The 16,130-nt window shown below is 49.6% G+C and overlaps 1 protein-coding gene across 2 annotated transcripts; it reads left to right on the top strand.

The window, feature by feature from the left end:
* Positions 1–203: 203 nt before the first annotated feature.
* Positions 204–12,547, top strand: PLAC9 (placenta associated 9). Of its 2 annotated transcripts, XM_016918742.4 has the most exons (4): positions 212–361; positions 9,581–9,678; positions 11,733–11,856; positions 12,414–12,547. In XM_016918742.4, exons 1-4 carry the CDS (start codon positions 298–300, stop codon positions 12,422–12,424), a joined length of 297 nt encoding a protein of 98 aa, XP_016774231.1. In that variant the 5' UTR covers positions 212–297; the 3' UTR covers positions 12,425–12,547. The 2 variants fall into 2 exon arrangements, with proteins under 2 accessions (XP_024202236.1, XP_016774231.1); XM_024346468.3 differs by lacking the exon at positions 11,733–11,856 and having other exon boundaries at positions 204–361.
* Positions 12,548–16,130: the final 3,583 nt, after the last annotated feature.

The following is a 16,130-nucleotide window of genomic DNA, read 5'->3' as shown; positions in this document are numbered from 1 at the left end:
CCGCCCCGCCTTCCCTCCCGGGCTCCCAGGAGGTGCGGGGACTCCGGGGGCGGCCCCTTCCTCGGGAGGCGCCCAGGTGGCACGTCGGTGCCTCAGCTCCCGGGGTCTCTGGGCTCCGCGCTGCCCACGGGGTGCCGAGGGGCCTCTGGAGGGGGCGGGTTCTCTCGAGCCAGAAAGTCCGGAGCCGCCCAGGAATTTTGGCTCGAACTGAGTGCATTTCCTCTCGGGCCGGCCGGGTGCGATCCGGGAAGGGCGGCTGCGGGCAGACGCGGCGCTGCGCTCGGCCAGGCCGGCACCATGCGGCCCCTGCTCTGCGCGCTGACCGGACTGGCCCTGCTCCGCGCCGCGGGCTCTTTGGCCGGTGAGTGGGGCGCAGGGCGCGGCAGGGGACCCGGAGCCGGGGAGACCCGCAGATGGCGAGGAAGGAATGAGCAAGAGAGAGAGCTGGACACAGCAGCGAGATGGAGAGAGAGGCAGATGCAGGGAGGGAGGGATGGAGAGAAAGATTGAGAGGAAACAGACTCAGAAAAAGGCAGAGAAGTAGAGCAACGGAGAGATAAAGGAGATAGGGAAGAATACACAGTGACAAGGAAAAAGGAGAGGCCGAGACGGAAGGAGGCTTCCCCTGAACAGATACGAACTAACATAGAAAGAGAAAGGAGTTTGAGAGACAAAAGAGAAGAAGGAAAGAGAAAAAGTGATTAAAATGGCAAGGGGTGGAGGGAGAGAGGATATTGAAGAAAAGAGAAAGATTTGAGAGAGACCAAAAAGGAGAGAGAGGGAAGCTTGATGCCCGGAGTAGAGCTGGCAAGAGAGAAGGAGCCAGGATCTGGAGTGGGAGGTCACAGCTGCTGGGTGGGGCAGCCCCGGAGGCCAGCTCCATCTCAGAGGGCCTGTGGAGGCTCAGGCCTGGCTTTATAGGACATTGCATAAGAAGCCACACTCCAAAGGGTGAGTGACCCAGTCTGGCCCAGCACAGCCTTAAGGAACCAGGCAGTCGGGCCCAGGAGAAAGGCCACCGATTCACCTGCCAGGTGGCCTCAGGTGGATCTGCAGTCAGTGAAGAAGTCAGCCTCCCGGTTTCCAGGGAGCTTCTCTGGGAAACTGAGCTATGTTGGGTGGAGATGGGGGACTGGGTGGAGGTGGAGAGCTGTGCGGAAGAGAGAGGCTGTCTGGGCACTCCATTAGCTGGGTTCCTTGCCTTTCACTGTCCGCTTTCTTCCCCTCACCTACCCCTCAGGCGGGCGGATCACAAGCTCAGGAGATCAAGACCAGCCTGGCTAACATGGTGAAATGCTGTCTCTATTAAAAATACAAAAAATTAATCGGGCGTGGTGGCACATGCCTGTAGTCCCAGCTACTCGGGAGGCTGAGGCAGGAGAATCACTTGAACCTGGGAGGCGGAGGTTGCAGTGAGCCGAGATCAAGCCACCGCAATCCAGCCTGGGTGACAGAGCAAGACTCAGTTTCAAAAAAAAAAAAAAAAGGAAAGGAGGAAAGTATTCATGTATTAGTGTAATTTCACACTGATTTCATACATTTTTGTGCATAATCTTTCAGATTTTAGATGATATATCTTAACTTTTGATTATGAAAACTTTTGGATACAAAAAATACAACGTAATAGTATGTGAAAGAATCATGTAATATACTTATCAACGCTGCTTCAACAAGTATCAGTTCATGGGCAGTTTTATCTCATCTATAGCCTCCACCCTCTCTCCCCTCCCTGGATTATTTTAAAGGAAATCCAGGCATTGTATATTTTCTTTCTTTCTTTCTTTCTTTTTTTTTTTTTTGAGACAGGATTTCATTCTGTCACCCATGCTAGAATGCAGTGGCACAATCTCAGCTCACTGCACCCTCCGTCTCCCGGGTTCAACTGATTCTCCTGCCTCAGCCTCCTGAGTAGCTGGGACTACAGGCACGCACCACCACACCTGACTAATTTTGGTATTTTTAGTAGAGATAGGGTTTCACCATGTTGGCCAGGCTGGTCTGGAACTCCTGGGCTCAAGTGATCCACCTGCCTTGGCCTCCCAAAGTGCTGGGATTACAGGTGTGAGCCACAATGCCTGGCCTGGCATCATGTATTTTCATCTATAAATATTTCTTTGTGTACCTCTAAGAGATAAGCACTCTTAATAAACATAACTGCAATGCTATGATCATACTCCAAAAACTGTGTGTGATTGAATATCATTAAATATTCAATCACTGTTCAAATGTCCTTGATTGTGTCATATCTTTTTGCAATTCATTTGTTTGATCCAAATAAGGTTACATACACTGCATTTGGTCAATATGTCTGTTAGATCTCTTTAAATATGTAAGTCTTCTCTCCCCTATTTTTACTTAATTTTTTGTTGTTGTTGAAGAAACTAAGTTTGTCCTGTAAAGTTTTCCACATTTAGATTTTGCTAATTGCATCCCTTTTATGTCATTTAAATACCTCCACCCCTTATATTTTCTATAAATTGAGAGCTATCTCTAGCAAGTCCAACTTCCAACCTTGGTTTGTTTGTTTATTTATTTATTTATTTATTTGAGATGGAGTCTCGCTCTGTCTCCCAGGCTGGAGTGCAGTGGTGCAATCTCTGCTCACTGCAAGCTCCGCCTCCCGGGTTCACGCCATTCTCCTGCCTCAGCCTCCCAAGCAGCTGGGACTACGGACGCCTGCAACCATGCCCGGCTAAATTTTTTTTGTATTTTTAGTAGAGATGGGGTTTCACCGTGTTAGCCAGGATGGTCTCGATCTCCTGACCTTGTGATCTGCCCGCCTCGGCCTCCCAAAGTGCTGGGATTACAGGTGTGAGCCACTGCACCCGGCCTTTTTTTTTTTTTTTTTTTTTTCTTGAGACAGAGTCTTGTTTTGTCATCCAGGCTGGAGTGCAGTGGTGCGATCTCAGCTCATCACAACCTCTGCCTCCTGGGTTCAAGCAATTCTTGTGCCTCAGTCTCCCAAGTAGCTGGGATTACAGGTGTGCACCACCACACCCAGCTAATTTTTGCGTTTTTTAGTAGAGACGGGGGCTGCGGGGGGGTTTCACCATGTTGGCTAGGCTGGTCTCAAACTCCTGACATCAAGTGATCAGCCTGCCCCGGCCTCCCAAAGTGCTGGGATTACAGGCATGAGCCACCGCGCTGGGCCCAAGTCTTGGTTTCTTTTAGCAGCACTCAGAGAAACCTTTATCCCTGATGGCTTTTTAGACCATGAGCCACCACGCCCGGCCCATATTTTGGAGTTTTTTATAAAATCACTTGAAGAATAGTTTTCTGCTGCTTTCAAAAATGATCAAAACCCGTGGATGGTTTTGAGTGAATCATACATTTTAATACAAATATTGGATGTGGTAAATTTATTATTCTATTATGTTGAATGTGGTCAAATATAATTAACCCCCAAGTGGCCAGGGTTGCTTTTCAAAGCAGAGTGTGACTTTGACAATTCAGAAGATACAGCGGCACCTTTCAGATGCCACTGAGAAAACATTTCTCAACCCCCAGCATGCAGAAATCATCTGTGTTGTGGCCCTTTCTTACTGTTTGGGTCCAGATACAAAAGGTCTCCCCATAAGGCCTGTAAGTAGAAGCAGCCGTACTTCCGCCTCAGAGGATGGGACCCAGGGGCCACGTCTCTTTAACTGGGGCAGCCAGCCCAGCCGAGCCCTCCTCTGGGGCCTCCGGGCTCCACAGCAGCGTGTTCTCACCAGCACAGGATGCCCCGCCCATGGCCACCATCCAGGGTGCACATCAGGCCCCTAGCAGGAGCCGGGCCAGAGAAAACAACGCAGCATCCAAGGAGGTCCATTTCCCAACTGGCAGGGCCTGGGAGAGTGGGAGGAAAGGAAGAAAGGGAGCCCTGCGGAGCCACAGCCTTGGCTGCTCAGGGTTAATCATCATAATCCTTCAGTCTTTTCCACTCCCCTTGTCTGAGCCACTGACAGCCTTGTGGTGCATGTGCGTGTCTACTATTTTTTATTCATTTATTTATTTTTTTACAAGACACAGTCTTTCACTGTCACCCTGGCTGCAGTGCAGTGGTGCAATCGTAGCTGACTGTAGTCTCAAACTCCTGGGCTCAAGCGATTCTCCCGCCTCAGCTTTCCAAATACCTGAGACTACAAGTATATGCCACCAATCCTGGCTAATTTTTTTTTAATTTTTATTTCATTTATTTATTTATTTATTTTTGTAGAGACAGAGTCTCACTATGTTGCCCAGAGTGACCTCAAACTTCTGGCTTCAAGCGATCCTCCTGCCTCAGCCTCCTAAAGCTCTGGGATTACAGGTGTGAACCACCAAGCCCAGCTCGTCTAGCTAATTCTTGAGGCCTCTCTGCAGCCTCCAAAAGACAGAAGAATTAAGGATGCGCTACACGGGGGAGTCAGGGCCTCAGGCCTACCCTACCCCATTTTATGTAAGAGGCAGCAGAGGCTCAGGGAGCAGAAGAAACTTTCTCACAATCCCACAATCATTAGTGGCTGAACCAGGCTGAGAAAAGGGGTCTCCAGCATGTTTTCTACCATGATGCGTTCAAGTCAGCGCTGTGGTGAGGATGCTGGCAGTACAATGTCAGGCCCTGCTCCAAGCTTGCTCTCTCAGATGCACTCTGTGGAGGCCCCGATGAGCTCACGGACAGTTGCTCCAGGGTGCACAGAGCACAGTTTTGTCCAGATGTGAAGGATTAGTGCTGAGCCATGTTGGGAGCGACCTCAGCCCAGCCTTTTCCCTGGAGGGGTTTTGGAGCCAAGTTAGACCTCATCACAGACACGTAGAGAACAGGGTGGTTTAGGCCAGTGGAGGGGAGCAGGCTCTGGTTGTTCTGACTTCCAAAGCAGCCAGACTCCCATTTGGCTGGCAGGGTCACACTGCATCCCCCTGGCCTGAGCCTTACACGGGAGAGTGGCTAGGGTCTGGGAGAGGGCAGGTGAGCCTCAGAGAAAAGGCTTGGCCAAAGGCCTCTGGACAGAGCCAGCAGGGGGGTGTGTGTATCCACAGACTCATGACAACAGGCCCTCCCCTAGGACGGCCACTCTGTGGGTGACAACAGAGGCCCCCTCAGAGCTTTTCCTCTCCAAGCTGAGCAGCCCAGTTTCAGCTGAGACAACTGAGTTAAAATTTGGAGTCCCAGACTGGGTGTGGTTGTTCATGCCTATAATCCCAGCACTTTGGGAGGCCGAGACAGGTGGATCACTTAAGCCCAGGGGTTTGAGCTTAGCCTGGGCAACATAGTGAAATCCCATCTCTACAAAAAATACAAAACGTAGCCAGGCATGGTAGTGTGTGCCTGTAGTCCCAGCTACTCTGGAGGCTGAGGTGGGAGAATTGCTTGAACCCGGGAAGAAGAGGTTGCAGTGAGCCATGATTGTGCCACTGCACTTTAGCCTGGGTGACAGAGTGAAACCCTGTCTAAAAAAAAAAAAAAAAAAAAAGAGGAGTCCCTTCCCATAGCCTCTAGACCTGCTCCTGCCTCTCAAGGGCCTTCTCAGGATGTGGGGCCAGGATGGAGCATAGTCCCCAGGGGCCTCTCTCTCTCTGAATATTTTACATGAATGCCTGCAGCCCACAATGGCTGCTGCTTTCTGCTGACAACCTCTTCAGACAGCCAGCTTTTGTTATGGAACATTTCAAACCGTGCACACAACAGTAGACAGAATCGCTGAATGCACCCCCATTTGCTCATCACCCAGCTTCAACAATCAGCAACTCTCAGCCCATCCTGTTTGCTCTAAACATCCACGCATGCCTCTCCACCATCCCCACTGAGGCCTGGATTATTTACTTTGGAAGTAAATCCAAGACAGCACAGCCTTTCATCTGTAAATATTTCAGTATAGGTCTTTAAAATACTTGCCTTAAAAAAATAACCAAAGGGCCATTATAATGTCCTCCTCCCTCCCCAGATTCAGCAATAACACCATTATCTTTTGAAGAGTCTTTTCTAAGTTCAGTGGAGGGAAATAATGAAAAGGATAATTTGGAAAACAGATTGTTCTCCACAAAAGATGCTCAGAGTGGAAGGACATTTTGTCTCTGGTCCTGTTCTCATCTCTGAGTGGAAGAGCTGAGAGCTAGATAGAGTTGGAATCAGAAAATCACAGGGCAGGGGGTCCCCACCTTGCTGAGATGAGAACAGGAGGTCAGGGTGCCTGAGGTCCAGGCATTTGCAGGTGGTGTGACCTTGGGGAAATCACTCAGCCTCTCAGAGTTACACATCCATCATCAGCTCTGTCCTACCTCAAGACCTGCCCCACTTCTAGACAACTGCAGATGGCCCCTTGGCCAACCCATCCAATACCAAGGCCTTACAGCTACAAGCATTGCACGTAGAGAGATCAAGTTCCATAACTCCCCCTGTTGAGCTTTGGATGCCCGCATCCATGGCCACAGCCTTAATATTGTCACTGTCTGAAGCTGCTCTACCTCTAAAAGTTAAATTGCAATATTCCTTTTTTTTTTTCTTTTTTGAGACGGAGTCTAGCTCCGTCACCCAGGCTGGAGTGCAGTGGCGCGATCTCCACTCACTGCAAGCTCCGCCTCCCGGGTTCACGCCATTCTTCCGCCTCAGCCTCCCTAGTAGCTGAGACTACAGGTGCCTACCGCCACACCCGACTAATTTTTTTGTATTTTTAGTAGAGACGGGGTTTCACCGTGTTAGCCAGGATGGTCTCGATCTCCTGACCTCATGATCTGCCCGCCTCGGCCTCCCAAAGTGCTGGGATTACAGGCGTGAGCCACCGTGCCTGGCTAAAATTGCAACATTCTTTACCTCTTGTTCCTCCTGTGATTCCTAAGACCTCCAGTCTCTTCAGCCCCCATTTCTCCCAGTTTATTGGCCCTCTTCTTGGCCTCATTTCCTTCCTTATCCCAGCTGGATTCCAGGCCTCCTCTCCTAAACCTCTGGCCAAATCTCAGTTCCTTGGCCCCTTGCCTCCACCACATCCATCCTGCAGACTCCTAGGTTTCAGCTCCATCCGGCCATCTGTCTTTGCTGCCCTGCACCCAGACTGTGGAGCACTGCTGGGGGAGGACTCGTGCTTCCAGGATTCCTTGTTGATGCCGGCTCATTCTGCATAGTCCTACACTGCATCCCTCATTCTGCACATCCCCTTTTGAAGCCCTCTCTTTATTCAAGTCCCTTACCTAGTGGTGCACTGATGGACTGGCTCTCAAAAAAAAGTGGGGAGGGGGGTCGTTGATTTCCATGGTGTAAATGTTCTCATCATGGCCACCATTTTTTTTTAACTTAAAAATTTTTTTCTTTTTAGAAATGGGGTCTCACTATGTTGATCGGGCTGGTCTTGAACTCCGGGCCTCAAGCGACCCTCCCACTCGGTCTCCCAAAGTGCTAGGATTACAGGCACGAGCTACCATTTCCAGACACCATGGTCACTATTTCAATGTCTGTGTTTAGCAACCTACTCATAGAATTCTTGTAATTTTAATATCTAGCTCTCCTCCCTATGTGATCTCCATCTTACTGCACAGAGTAAATAGAGGCCATCAGGTGGGAGCTCACTCCACTTTTTGGCCCTCTAGTTAGATGGTTTGCCTTTGCCCATTTTTGCTGCATTCCCTCTGTCTTCCTTCGAGATGTGGTCCCAACCCCTCTGGATCCAGGGCCTCCCATCAGTTCAGGAAGTTCATCCTTGGGTTCTCCTGTCTTCCTCCTGTCCCTCAGGCTGTAAGCATGATTGTGTTTTCCAATGCTTTAAAAAAAAAAAAATGACAACCATAAATACTTCTCTAGACCTTGCGATCCAATCTCCCTTCCTTCACAGCCAAGCTTCGTGAAATTTTCCAGAATCCAAGTTTCCACCCCCAACCTCACCTTCCCTTCTCATCTCATGGTAATCCAAACTCTGCTTTTCCACCACTCCTAAAAGTGCTGGGGTGAAATTTAGCAGGGCCTTTCTGTGCTCTCTTTCCAGTCCCTATCTTGCTAGACCTCTCCGCTGCTTTCGGCCCTGCTGACCCTTTTCATCCTCTGTAGAATCTGTAAAGCTCTTGGCTTCTCTTGACTTCTGGGGCAGCACCCTCCTTCCTGAGTGTCAGCGTTCTCCAAGGTTCCAGCCAACCCTGATGCCCCACAGGCATCTCAGGGTTACCAACTCTGAAACCCAAGCTTGGCATCAGGGCTCTCAGACTTCTGCTCTGAGGGTTGATGGTGCCTGGAAGAGCTAGCTCAAGGAGAACAATGGTGAATCAAGAGTTGAGAGGGGTTTCACCATGTTAGCCAGGATGGTCTTAATCTCCTGACCTCGTGCGCCTACCTCGCCCTCCCAAAGTGCTGGGATTACAGGTGTGAGCCACGATGCCTGGCTAAAATTGCAATATTCTTTACCTCTTGTTCCTCCTGTGATTCCTAAGACCTCCAGTCTCTTCAGCCCCCATTTCTCCCAATTTATTGGCCCTCTTCTTGGCCTCATGAGTCCTCTGCTTATGAGTAGTGACTTTGGACACATCCTTTCACCCTTCTGTGCATCAGTTTTCCTACGTGTAGATTTGGCATAACAACAGGTTGTTGGAGAGGTTAAGTTAGCACCTTACATGGTGCATGGTAAGCACTCATCACATGCCAGCTGTTACTAACGGGTTCCCAGTGTCAACGCTGCTACTGAAATATCTCCTCTCATTTTCTTCCTCACTATTCCTACAGCTCCTGCCTCTGCTCATCACTTCTCCTTCACCCCTCTTACCCTGATTGCTGCAGTAACCTCCTGCCTTCAAAGGCATCTCCCTCCAATCTATTCCCTATATTTAAAAAATTCATGTTTGACTCTGTGACTTTTCTGTTAAAATAACCCCCCTTGGCCTGGCTTGGTGGCTTACACCTGTAATCCCAGCACTTTGGAAGGCTGAGGCGGGTGGATCACCTGAGGTCAGGAGTTTGAGACCAGGCTGACCAACATGGTGAAACCCTGTCTCTACTAAAAATACAAAAATTAGCAGGGCGTGGTGGCAGGTGCTTGTAATCCCAGCTACTCAGGAGGCTGAGGCAGGAGAATCGCTTGAACCCAGGAGGCGGAGGTTGGAGTGAGCTGAGATTGCACCATTGCACTCCAGCCTGGGCGACAGAGCGAGACTCCATCTCAAAACAAACAAACGAACACACAAAAAAACAAACAAGCATCAGAACTGGTTTATTAAAGCCCCTGGGTTAAAGCTCTGCCCCCTTGGCTTCATTTCCAGGACTTCCCTCTCCAGTCTCTCTCTCCCGCCCACCCTGTATCTCCAGCCACTGCGGGCTCCCTGCAGGTTTTGCACAGTGAGCCCTGCTCTTTCAGACCTCTCCATTGTTACAGGTGCCATTCTGCCTGGCTGAAGCCCATCTTCCCTTCCTCCCTGGGCTTCACCTCCTTGAGGAAGTTCATCTGGGTCTGTAGGTGACTGTGGCTGTAGAGACTGGTGGGATTGAGATGGCTGACACTCGCACACTGACCCCCACCTGGGCCGTCCTCTGCTTGCTCCTGAGTTTGCTTTGAGGACTGACCTCATTTGAGCCCAGTGTTTACAGGAGTCTCTGGCATTATGGAAAACTAAGGGTCCCACAGTGACAAGACTTGTTTTCCCACAGCTGCCGAACCCTTCAGCCATCCGCGAGGAGACTCAGCTCAGAGCACAGCGTGTGACAGACACATGGCTGTGCAACGCCATCTAGATGTCATGGAGGAGGTAACAGGGTGGTTTGGAAGGACATGCGAGTTCAGGACCACCTTCTAGGATGGTGTTTTTATGGGTAGATGCAAGCTTGCTTTGGAATGTGAGGACATCCGGGCCGATCCTGCCCTGTGGCCACCTCGTCCAACATCACCCTCCCATCTAGGCTGCCAGGCTGCCCAGCCCCCAGTGGACCCTGCCTCCCCTAAGGCCTTGCTTACCCCCACCGGGATATTTCAACATCATTACTGGATGGGAAGGTGGAAATTCAGTCACTGTTTTGTTATATAGCCACGATTCCTAACTTGTGTGGGGAAAAGTTTACATCTTTATTGTCACAAGCCTTTAATTGAAATTGAGCATTCTCATTCATCATAAATACAAACAGCAAGCCGTGGTATTAACAGTACTATAACTTTGTCATCAATAGAAATCCAGATAATTTCATCTTCTAGTTATGAATATCTCAACATATAATTTTTATCCTTCCTTATGTCAAAATTTCAGTTGTTATTAGGCCTGATGTTAAATCATGTGATTTAGTGAGTTAATAAATACATTTTATTTTTTTTGAGGCAGGGTCTCTGTCTGTCTACCAGGCTGGAGTGCCGTGGTGCAGTCTCGGCTCACTGCAACTTCCACCTCCCAGGCTCAAGCAATCCTCCCACCTCAGTCTCCCAAGTAGCTGAGACTACAGACACATGTGCCACCATGCCTAGCTAATTTCTGTATTTTTTTTGTAGAGGCAAGGTTTTGCTATGTTGCCCAGGCTGGTCTCGAACTCCTGAGCTCAAGCCATCTGCCCACCTCGGCCTCCCAAGGTGCTGGGATTACAGGCATGAGCCACTGTGCCCGGCCAATACATACATTACATCAAAAATTTAAATTTTTTTTTGACAGAGTCTTGCTCTGTCACCCAGACTGGAGCCCATGGTACAATCTTGGCTCACTGCAACCTCTGCCTCCCAGGTTCCAGTGATTCTCATGCCTCAACCTCCCGAGTAGCTGGGACTACAGGCATGCACCACCATGCCCAGCTAATTTTTTGTACTTACCATGCCCGGCTAATTTTTTGTACCTTTGGTAGAGATGGGGTTTCACCATGTTGGCCAGGCTGGTCTCAAACTCCTGACCTCAAGTGATCTCGCCTCAACCTCCCAAAGTGCTGGGATTACAGGCGTGAGCCACCATGCTGGGCCAAAAAGTTTAATTTTAAATACTTGATTTTTTTTTTTTTTTTTTTTTTTTTTTTTTTTTTTTTGAGGCAGAGTCTCACTCTGTCACCCAGGCTGGAGTGCAATGGTGTGATCTCGGCTCACTGCAACCTCCACCTCCCGGTTCAAGTGATTCTCTTGCCTCAGCCTCCCGAGTAGCTGAGACTACAGACGCGCACCACCATGCCCGGCTTCTTTTTGTATTTTTAGTAGAGACAGGGTTTCGCCACGTTGGCTAGGCTGATCTTGAACTCCTGACCTCCGATGATCTGCCCCCCCTTGGCCTCCCAAAGTGCTGGGATTACAGGCGTGAGCCACCACGCCCGGCCTAATACTTGAATAATATTTTAATGCAATTGGTGCCCTTAGTAATTCTATATGTTTTATTTTTTGCATTTAAGGCATTATTCTGAGAAGAGGTCTGTAGGCTTCACCACACTGCCAATGGGGTCCATGGCATACACAGGGAAAAACCATTAAGAACTCAGTAAATTTCAGAATCCCAAACCTGTCATTTGGCAGAGATACCACCAGGGGGCGGAACAACAAAAGGAATGTGAGCTCCAGGCTGCAAAGTCCAAAAGGGAGAAGGTATTCTACAGGCGCTTCATCCAAATCTGTGACTAAGGGCCAAAAAAGAAGGAGCCTTAGAGAGCGAGCCCCCTAGGATATTGTCATCTGGGGAAACCGAGGCAGGTAGGGGCAGAGCCTGAGTGAGGAAAACCCAGGTCACTTAGCGCCCAGTCCTTTCCCACTGCACCGCACTGGACCGCCAGCTGCTCTCTTAGGACCTAGCTGATGAAGCGGAACGTGGAACCACTTCTGTCCTCGACTTTACCCCACTTCCCACTCTAGATGGTAGAGAAGACCGTGGATCACCTGGGGACAGAGGTGAAAGGCCTGCTGGGCCTGCTGGAGGAGCTGGCCTGGAACCTGCCCCCGGGACCCTTCAGCCCCGCTCCCGACCTTCTCGGAGAAGGTGAGCAGTGCAGGTGGCAGAGGACAGCCTCTGGGCGGCTGTCATCTGGCGCTGGGCAGGCGAGACAGGGACGGCTGCTCCACCGCACAGGTGTAGCCTGGCTGGCAGGGAGGGCCCCAGCGCTCCCTGGGGACGGAAGCGGGACGGCATCATCCCTGCTCCCCGCCCGCCCCGCCCCACCTGCCACACCCGGTCGCTGCCGCCCAGTGTCAAATGAGGTTCTGGAAGAGCCGGCCCTAGATGCCATCTCAGCACAACCCCTGCGCGGAGAAACTGCCTCCTTCATTAGCCTTCTCACGACTGGAGCTTCTCAGCTCCTTTAATTTCCCCCTGAGCAGCCACTCCTGTTCCACCCCCAAAACCCTCGCAGGGAAGACGGGCGTCCCCACTGATCAGGCAGGGTTGGGGTTGCACTCTGCTCTCTCCTTGATCCTTGTGTCCCGCGCGCAGTAGTTCCTGGGGGCCGGGGAGGGAAGGGAAGGAACTGCTGGGCACCACGGGGGCAGGTACTCTGCGGCACCCCAGCTTGCTCAATGGGGGCCTCTGCTTTCTTTCAGATGGCTTCTGAGCCCTGGAGCTGGAGCCCAGCAGTTGGAGGTGGTGCACCTGCCAGGCAGCGCCCACAGAACCAGCCCTGTCCTCTCGACTTCCTTCCTTAGCTTCATGTGAAATAAAAGCTATTCTTCTGGTCTCCTCTGTGTCTGCTGACAGAGTAACCCGTTTAACTACAGCCTCCTCTCACTCCATTTCCATGCCTGGAGGAAGCCTGCAACCCCCTCCAGGCTCAGACCTGGGGACACCCCCACTCCTGTCATTTATAGGGGCAGATGGAGCAGGGGTTGATTCACACAGATGGGGGCCCTTTGAGTGGCCTTGCTTCTCAAAATGTGGCCATAGGTGAAAAGCAAGGGGATCAGGGTCTCAGGACCCACCCAGACTGTTTAATCCAAATCTGCATTGCAATGAGACCCCCAGGGATTTTATGTGTCCATTAAAGTGGTTTGTTGTTGTTTTTAAAAATTTTTCCTATGAAGTGAAATTCAATGTAAAATTCATCATTTTAACCATTTCAAATTGTACAAGGCTGGGGGCGGTGGCTTACACCTATAATCCTAGCCCTTTGGGAGGCCAAGGTAGGAGGATCACTTGAGCCCAGAAGTTTGAGACCAGCCTGGGCAACATGGTGAAACCCCATCCCTACAAAAAAATACAAAAATTAGCCGGGCATAGTGGCACGTGCCTGTAGTCCCAGCTACTCAGGAGGCTGGGGTGGGAGGATCATCTGAGCCCTGGAGGTCAAGGCTGTGGTGAGCCATGATCATGCCACTGCACTCCAGCCTGGGAGACAGAGTGAGACCTTGTCTCAAAAAAAAAAAAAAAGAAAAAGAAAAAGAAAAAGAAAAAAAATTGTACAAATGCAGTGGCTTCCAGTACATTCATAAGTTGTGCAGTCATCACCACCAGCTTCAGAACATTGTTCTCCCTCTAGAAAGAAACTGTGTATCTATTAAGCAGTCACATCCCATTCCCGCTCCCCACACCCCACTGGAAACCACTGATCTCTGTCTTCACGAACTTGCCTATTCTGGACATTTAAAATACAGTAGTCCGGCTTTATCGGTGGTTTCACCTTCCATGGTTTCAGTTACCTGCAGTCAACCACAGTCCTAAAATATTAAACTCCAGAAATAAACAATATATGAGTTTTCAATTGCACATCATTCTAAGTGGCGTGATGAAATCTCTTGCCATCCCACTTCATCCCGCCCCGGATGTGAATGCTCCCTTTGTCCAGCATGGTCCACACTGTCTACACTTCCTGCCTGTTAGTCACTTAGCAGCCTTCTCAGTTACCAGATCAATGGCCACAGTATCACAGTGCTTGTGTTCCAGCAACACTTCTTTCTCTTAATCAAGACCCAAAGTGCAAGAGCAGTGCTGCTGGCATATGGTTGTTGTTTTTCACACAACTCTCCCTTCACAGAAGCTGGCATATTGTTCTAATTGTTCTATTTTATTCTTAGCTATCGTTGCTAATCTCTTATGGCGCCTAATTTATAAATTAAACTTCATAGGTATGCATGCATAGGAAAAAACATAGTATAATAGGATTAGATACTATTGTGGTTTCAGGCATCTGCTAGGGGTATTGACATTTATTCCCTGAAGGTAAGGGCGTAGTACTGTAAGTAGAATCACACAATACGTAGTCTAGCTGTATCTGGCTTCTTTCTCTGAGCATAATGTTTTCAAGGGCCATCTGTATTGTAGCATGTATCGGTACTTAATTCCTTCTTACGGATGAATAATGTTTCATTGTATGAATATACCACATTTTATTCTTTTATTTTTTTAGACAGAGTCTCGCTCTGTCACCCATGCTGTAGTGCAGTGGCATGATCTCAGCTCACTGCAACCTCTGCCTCCTGGGTTCAGGCAATTCTCCTGCCTCAGCTTCCTGGGTAGCTGGAATTACAGGTGCACACCACCACGCCTGGCTAATTTTTGTATTTTTAGTAGAGACAGGGTTTCACCATGTTGGTCAGGCTGGTCTTGAACTTCTGACTTCTTGATCCACCCGCCTCAGCCTCCCAAAGTGCTGGGATTACAGGTGTGAGCCACCACACCCGGCCCACATTTTATTCATTTATTCGACAATTGAGGGACATTTGGGTTGTTTGCATTTTTGGCTATCATGAATAATGTTGCTATGAACATCCGTATGAGTTTTTGTGTGAATATTTGTTTTTTAATTTGTTTTGGGTCTATATGTAAGAATGAAATTGCTGAGTCACATGGTAACTCTTACGTTTAACTTTTTGAAGAACCACCAAACTCTTTTGTATTGCAGCTGTACTATTTTACATTCCCACCTGCAATATTAGCTGTGGCTTATTCATAGATGCCCTCTAGCAGGTTGAGACATTTTCCTTCTAGTCTTAGTTGAGTGTTTTTTTAATCATGAAAGGATGTTGGGTTTTTTCAAATGCTTTTTCTGCATCAATTGAGATGATCATGTGATTTTCCCCTTTCATTTTATTAATTACATGCATTACATCGATTTTTTTTTTTTTAAGACAGAGTCTCACTCTGTTGCTCAGGCTGGAGTGCAGTGGCACGATCTCAGCTCACTGCAACCTCTGCCTCCCAGGTTTAAGCAATTCTCCTGCCTTAGCCTCCCGAGTAGCTGGGATTACAGGCACCCACCACCATACCCGGCTAATTTTTGTATTTTTAGTAGAGACAGGGTTTCGCCATGTTGGCCAGGCTGGTCTTGAACTTCTGACCTCAGGTGATCCACCCGCCTTGGCCTCCCAAAGTGCTGGGATTACAGGCATGAGTGAGCCACTGTGCTCGGCCTGATTTTCATATATTAAATGACCTTTGCAGTCCTGGGATAAATTTCACTTGGTCATGGTGTATAATGCTTTTAATATGCTGCTGGATTTAGTCTGCCAGCATGTTGTTCAGGATTTTCGTTCCTGGGCCACATTTCTAGACACACCCTGGGCTGGAAGGGAACCCACTGCCTTGAAGGAAAGGACCCAGTCTTGGCTGCATTCATTGCCTGTTAACTGAAGAGCCCTTGGTCCCTGAATAACCAGCAGAGATACCTGGGTACTATGCTGAGGGCCTTGGGTGAGACTCAGTCTTGTCGGTTTCAGGTTCAGATTCAGCCAGCACATTCCCAGCTGTGGTGGTTACAAGGCAAGGTTCCTGCTAGAGAAAAGTGGAGGGAAAAGTAAAGTGGGCTTTGTCTTACACCTTAGATACCAGCTCAACCACAGGAGAGTAAAGCACCAAATGGTTCTTGGGAATGCCAATTCCAGGACTTGTCTCTTGGACGGCATTTATGGACCTACCCTGGGCCAGAGGGGCGCCCACTGCCCTGGAGGGGGAGTCCCATGCCAGGCAGCATTCACCACCAGCTGGTTGAAGACTCCCTGGGCCTTAAGAGAACATCAGCATTAGTCTGGCAGTACTCCCTGTGGGCCTGTGGTGGCGGTGGCCATGGAGTGAGGCACCTCTGCCTTGGGAAAGGGGAAGCAAGAGAGGGAAGGACTGCATCTTGTGGATTCAGTGCCAGCTCACCTGCAGTATAACAGAACACCAGGTAGACTTCTAAGATTTTTTACCCTAGTTGCTGGCTCCCAGATGGCACCTCTGGGCCCAGCTGGGGCCTGGAGGACCTTGCTGTTCTGAAGGGAAGGACACAAGCCTGGCTGGCTCTGCCACCAGCCGATTGTAGAGCCCCAGGGCCTTGAGCAGACATA

This window comes from Pan troglodytes, chromosome 8, assembly GCF_028858775.2.
Source record: "Pan troglodytes isolate AG18354 chromosome 8, NHGRI_mPanTro3-v2.0_pri, whole genome shotgun sequence".
Taxonomy (NCBI): domain Eukaryota; kingdom Metazoa; phylum Chordata; class Mammalia; order Primates; family Hominidae; genus Pan; species Pan troglodytes.
Note: the sequence above shows the minus strand (reverse complement) of the source record. Positions and strands in the feature narration are given on the sequence as shown.